Source organism: Corvus kubaryi, unplaced genomic scaffold, assembly GCF_017639235.1.
Source record: "Corvus kubaryi isolate FWS band 111438036 unplaced genomic scaffold, C.kubaryi_AGA036_p1.0 37384, whole genome shotgun sequence".
In the NCBI taxonomy this organism is placed as follows: Eukaryota; Metazoa; Chordata; class Aves; order Passeriformes; family Corvidae; genus Corvus; species Corvus kubaryi.
In genome coordinates this window covers 3,985,956-3,992,253 of record NW_024581126.1, presented here as the reverse complement: position 1 = coordinate 3,992,253, position 6,298 = coordinate 3,985,956, and the positions used below count along the sequence as shown (strand labels likewise).

The 6,298-nt window shown below is 39.1% G+C and overlaps 1 protein-coding gene across 1 annotated transcript; it reads left to right on the top strand.

The window, feature by feature from the left end:
- Nucleotides 1-453: 453 nt before the first annotated feature.
- Nucleotides 454-3,518, top strand: FSHB (follicle stimulating hormone subunit beta). Its single transcript, XM_042035602.1, has 2 exons — nt 454-612; nt 1,213-3,518. Exons 1-2 carry the CDS (start codon nt 454-456, stop codon nt 1,447-1,449), a joined length of 396 nt encoding a protein of 131 aa, XP_041891536.1. The 3' UTR covers nt 1,450-3,518.
- The last annotated feature ends 2,780 nt before the right edge of the window (nt 3,519-6,298 follow it).

Below are 6,298 nucleotides of genomic sequence, written 5' to 3'. Positions count from 1 at the left end.
TACAGGTAAGTTTTCATCAGATCCTGATGTAGAAATCTTTCTTTCAATTTGCAAACACTTCAAGTAATTAATTGCTTCTGAAAAATACATCATCCTTTGCTCTTTCTCGCTCTTGCTTCTTTTTCTTTGTCCTTACAGACAGGATATATTCTCTCTGCAGAAATTAGATAAAAATATTTCATTGAAAGTGGTATGGTATTCTGCTATTATTAGTATTCTGCAAAGATTGCTGACGTGCCATTTCAGTTGCTTGGGAAAATCAAAGTCCTTTAACAGCAAACATAAGGAAGATCTTGTCTCTGATCTCTCTGATGATTCTGAAGGCTTGCTGTTGCAGAACCACTTGAGGATATTGCGGAGACTCAATTTCTCCCTGTTTCTCTAACTATTTCCCATTGAAAATAACTATGCATGCTTCTCCAGTAGAGATATATTTTTTGCTTTATGGACAGGATGAAGACCGTTAATTGTTACATGCTGTTACTTTGCTGGAAAGCAATTTGCTGCAACAGCTGTCAGCTCACCAATATTACCATAGCAGTGGAAAGAGAAGAATGTGAATTCTGCATTACGGTGAATGCCACGTGGTGCTCAGGATACTGCTTCACAAGGGTGAGACTTAATCTCAGGCACCAGAATTAAATATTTCAAGTGATGTATGAGTAACCCATTCCTGCAGTCCATAGCAAACACATAGACTGATGAGTCTTGTGAAAGAACAGGCTGAATAGCTGCTGTGCTGTCTGACACAAGAGTAGATGCACAGCCAATCTGAAGCACAGACAGGAGGGTGAAATATCGTAGTAAAATTCAGTAAATTTAGTTTTTAAATTAAAATTCAGTGAATTAACTGGCTGCATATATTACGTTTATATTGTATAACTAGAGTTAGAAGTATTACAGTCTGGATCTCTGCTTCGTGCTCAGTTTGTGGTTGCAAGCAGATACAATAAAGCAGCCATTACTATGTAGACTCCTCTACTCCTTCAAATAATTTGAAGAATCTAGCAATTGACCTGAAAGATTGTCTGGTGATGGATGATATGACACAAATTTGCCATAGCAGTCCTCCTGAAAGGGCAAATTTAAGTGAAATTAGAAGAGTCAGACCCAAATGCTTTTAATCTCAATGGGATTTTCCCATTTTATAAAAATTTTGAAATCTACCCCATAACAAATTTCAAAACAGTTATTTCCTTCTTGTAATTTCAGGACCCAGTATATAAATACCCACCAGTGTCATTTGTTCAGCAAACCTGTACCTTCAAGGAGGTCGTGTATGAAACAGTGAAGATCCCTGGCTGTGGTGATCATCCTGAATCTTTTTATTCATACCCAGTAGCTACAGAATGTCACTGTGACACCTGTGACACTGACACCACTGACTGCACTGTGAGGGGACTGGGGCCATCCTACTGTTCCTTCAGTCAGAATGGAAGTAACCAGTGAAGGGTACTGGAGAGAGCAGTTTGGCTTTACATGTTCCCTGCTAAGTAAAGGTACTGTTCAGGCTTAAATGGAAGATAACAGGCTACGCTATTTAGAAACTGCCAAGTCTGAAACAAAGATTTTTAAGGCCAAAATGAAGAGCTATGGACTAAACTGCTCTTCAGGCCTTTCTTGCTTCACCTATCAGTTGCCTTAAAGTCATTTTCATAGGTCTGTAAAATGCTTCTTCTGCCAATTTCTTCTGCCCTTTCCCCCTCCTCCTCTTTATCACAACTTTGTTATTTATATTCCTGTATTTCCACTGCCTGGTTCACATAGATTATGCTATGCGTTTCTGTGCTTTCCAAAAGTTCCCAAGTTTCAAGTCTTTATTATCTCCTGCTTTTCATCTCTCCTAGGAACACATTTATTTTAAAAAGGCCTTGCTGCTGGTTGTGGTTCTATTAGCTGGATTGTAAACCTCACTCAGCTGAGATCCTGACTGATTTTTCTTTGCAAAATCTTTCCTATAGTCGTTATGCTCTGCAAATAATAACAGCATGTATATTTAAGAGCCAAAATCTATGTTCAAATGTTGAATGTCACCTGAATTCTTGTACTTTCTCAGTAAGGCTTGTTAGTTCAGCCTCTTTGTCACAGTAACACAAGTAACATGAACTCTAGTTTGTACCTGGTTTACTTGAAAAAATCATCAGCTCTGGTTTCACCTGAGTGCAGAATGTAGAAAAGATAAATGTTTAGCATCATTTAACATAGGAGTCTCAAAAGTTATTTAGGGATGAATCTAGAGGCACCTGACCCCAGTAGTGCAAACATGGTGTGATAATGTGCCTTGAAAGCCATTCACAGGAGTCCCTTCAGAAATGGAAGTTCACAGAACTCTGCAGCAGCCTAATTCTGCAAATACCAGTATGAAGTTGGGGTGGTCTGGAAGTAAGCTGGAGAACTGACTGAATCAGAATGGGAAATTACCTCACATTATTGAGAAAATTATATGAAGCCTACAGAAGGAAATCCTATGGGGAAAATGAAAACAGACCGTTCTTCATCAGAAAAATCACCTGCACAGCCATGGAATGGAAACAACGGATTCAGCAGCAGTTTGGCACTGCAGGCCTGGTGGTTAGACAAGCAAAGTGAGAGTCAACAGCATCCCAGCGCTGCAGAAAAGTGGGAATGCAAGGAGCAGAGCCTGCAAGACACAACCTACATCCACCACTCTGTTCTACATGGTAGGGCCTTGGCTGAGTGGTTATTTCTAGCTTTGAACACAGAACTTCAGCACATTGAAAAACTGGAGGAAACTGACAGAAGAACAGTAAGAATGGCGAGAGGCCTAAAAAACATCTTAGGAGAAAAAGATATAAATAAATGTGGTTGTTTTACTTAGGGGCAGGAGCACTTAGGGGAAATATTAGCAGAACATTCTACATGCTTGAGGACTGTTACACAGAACTAAGAACCGTCAGTTCTCCATGTCCAAAGAGAACAGAACAACCAATGAAAGATTCAGAGTAGTCACTAGCAAATCTTCTGAAAGGTACAGACACCTAGGCACTGAAATAAACTGTCAGGGGCAGTGGAGAAGGAGGGAGCGAGGGAGGGAAGGAAGGAAGGAAGAGTGTGGGCTCTGTGGATTAGTGACCACTACAGGTCTTCAAGACCACATGGAACCTGTTAGGAATGACAGACAAAGCTAATTCAGCACAATGCAGGGGAATGGAGTAGTAGTTTTCTGGCATGTCTGCTTTTGAGACCCTTACAGACATGCTTATTTAAGGAGAATTTGCCTGTTACTCTGAATCTGTCTTATAACAGATAATAGATATTTTACCTTATTTAGTTTTTAGCTTTTTTTACTAAAAGGTATTCGTTCTCTTGATTTTATTTATAAGATTTATATGCATGGACATTTTCTTTGGTCTAGTGAAGCTTTAGAAGTAGTAAAGTAATAGATAAATCACATGGGGTCTCACTCATTTCAGTTTTAAACATGAGTCAGTTTCAGTTAAAACTAAGCTTATTTTTAATATCAGTAATTGTTCCATTCTAAATGAGAGAATTTTGAAGTAAAATTGCAAAAAAAAAATAGCTTGCAGTAAAAAAAGTATGTGTTTTCAAAATAGATCTGTATTGTGTCTTATGTATTTTCAAATAATAAAAATAATTTTATTGCACTTCTGTTATGAGTCTTAATAAGCCAATTAAAAAACCCAAGAGTCCACACACCCACATTATTATGGTTTAGATTGCATGGTTTCTTTTCCCCCTCATAATTTTTTTCCATGTAACTAGTACGTCCACCTGAGCTGTATTTGCATTATATGGCCAAATCACATCAAATAAGACAATATTTTAGCCTGATCCGGTAATGTGATAATGAAATATTGCATAGTTACAATATAAGAGTACTGTGGATAAGAATAAAGATTATCATTAATACTTTATTTAAATTATAGACAATAGAACCTGTCCAGAGCTGTGTACGCATCTGTCACGAATCAGACTGCATGTGAAAACAAAAATCATACAGGTCTCATTTCATCCATCAGACAAATGCACCACACATTTTCATTTTGCAAAGAAATCGATTCAGAACCTCGGATCTAAAACTGTCACTAACAGAGTCAAAAGCGTGTTGAGGTGTCATGGTGTGCTTGTTAGAGCTGGGGTAGTTAATTTTCTTTGCAGTGGCTGTTTAGGGGCTGTGTTTGGATTGTGTTGAACACAGGGTTGATAACACAGAGGTGTTTCTGTTATTGCTGAGCAGGGCTTGCACAGAGCCAAGGCCTTCTCTGCTTTTTGAACAGCCATGCTGGTGAGGGAGTTGGGGGTGCCTGGGAGGGTGGGAGGAGACACAGCCAGGACAGGTGATCCCAACTGACCCAAGAGATATTCCAGACTATGGGATATCATGCTCAGTATAAGAAGTGGAGAAAAGAGGGAGGAAGGAGGAGGAGGACATTTGGAGTGATAGCATTTGTCTTCCCGAGTCACCATTACCTGTGAGGGGGCCCTGCTCTCCTGGAGATGGCTGAACTCCTGCCTGCCCTTGGGAAGCAGGGATTTAATGCCTTTTGCTTCACTTGTGTGCAGGGCTTTTGCTTTCCCTATTAAATTCTCTTTATCTCAACCCATGAGTTTTCTACCTTTTACCCTTCCCATTCTCTCCCCAGCCCCTCTGGTGGGGGAGTGAGCGAGCTCCCCGGGGCTGGGCTGCTGGCTGGGGTTAAACCACGACAGGTGGTTTAGGAGTGGTACGCCCCAATTCAGTGTCCTCATCAAGACTCTCCAAATTATGAGCCTCTTCCTCCCCCCTCCAACTGGAAGCACAAAAGGCAAAGGTCACAGGTTGAGATAAGAAAAATTTACTGGAAACAGCAATGAGATAAGAAAATGGACAGTTACAATATTAATAAGAAAAGGTAAAAGAAAAGAGATTATTCTCACAAACAAATATCCTTGTTTGTAATAACAGACAATACCCGATGGCTCCTGTATCCTACTCTCAAGTAAAATCCATTCCAAATCATGTCAACAATTACTTGTTCTACAGGCTGATGGCAAATATTTCACTGTCAGTACTTTCAGTGACAGAAATGCAGAAATTCTTTAAAAAGGCTGGCCTGACTTGAAGATACCTGAGTCTACATTTGATAGTTTTTAAGACAAACTTTATCTTTTTAAAGTTCATTTTCCATTGAATGACAAATAATTTCATTAAACTTATTTTTACGTCAGTGTTTCTGCAAAATTTTAGCGAAGGTACATACAAGCCATGAATATCAGTGTAGTCTGACATCCAAATCTGCTTATTATTGCTTAAGAAAAATATTTAAGAGGTCATTTTTGTGCTTTTTGCCTAGATCTGTCAAGATGAATAAATGGGAACTCTGTCAAAAGGTGAAAGTCTCAGTATGACAAGCTACCCTAAATAGTAAATTTGTGGATAAGCTTTTAGAAATGTTTCTAATACAGTCAGAAGTAGATTTTGAAGAATTCCTACCATAGGCCTAACATTTTTCATTGAAATCAATAGGTAAAATGCTTTCCAACTTGAACAGAACCAGTCTGCCAACAGTGAATTTTTCCAAAACTGCAAATTAATTCTTTTTTTAATGTCAGGTTCTGCAGAAAGACCTTAGAATAAGGCAGACCTTAGCCACCAGCCTACAAAACCTAATGTTAGAAGCAGTAAAAAGTAAAATTTACTTTAAAACTATTTACTTCTATTTAAGTAAAACTATCTTTCCTTGCATGAACCTGAAAGAAAAAAACCTGGAAAACTTTAATTTATAACCCCCTGGTAAAGGCATATCGGACAGAGGCAATACATAGTGTTGGACTGTCCCTTGCAAGCCTCTGAGAGGGCCACTTGATGCAGGATTCTCTGTGTTGTAATTAATTAAGTCCTTCAAATGCCCAGATGTATAGTTAAACTGCTCAGAGATTATTCATCTTTGCCGCCACATCTGTGGGTGAATTCATACTCTCTGTCATTCATTATGCAGACAGTCTGACCTTGATCTTAGGAGTGTCTGTGCCAGTCGTACTTGAGGCTCTCCAGATGTCAGGATGGGAACACGAAGTGCAGCAGCAGCATTCAGAGTCCTCCTAAGGAAATGACCATTTAATCCCAATGCCTTTTTATGTGGAAAGCACAGCCTGATTTTACAGACAGACAAGGAAACACACATTCCTCACCTTGAAGCTATTAATAAAGCATCAACATAATTAGCATCACCCCACTCTTGTCAGTGCTCAGCTTTTATTCCCAGCATAAGTAAATCATTCCTCCTAGCTTAAAACAGGCTTACACTTGCTTTTTAAATTTTCCATATAACTGTGC

What these genes read in the sequence shown, in the direction of transcription:
- FSHB (XM_042035602.1), top strand. Translation starts at nt 454, where the DNA reads ATGAAGACCGTTAATTGTTACATGCTGTTACTTTGCTGGAAAGCAATT. An exon ending in CAGGATACTGCTTCACAAGG is followed by an intron (nt 613 to 1,212) that starts GTGAGACTTAAT and finishes TTGTAATTTCAG; the next exon opens with GACCCAGTATATAAATACCC.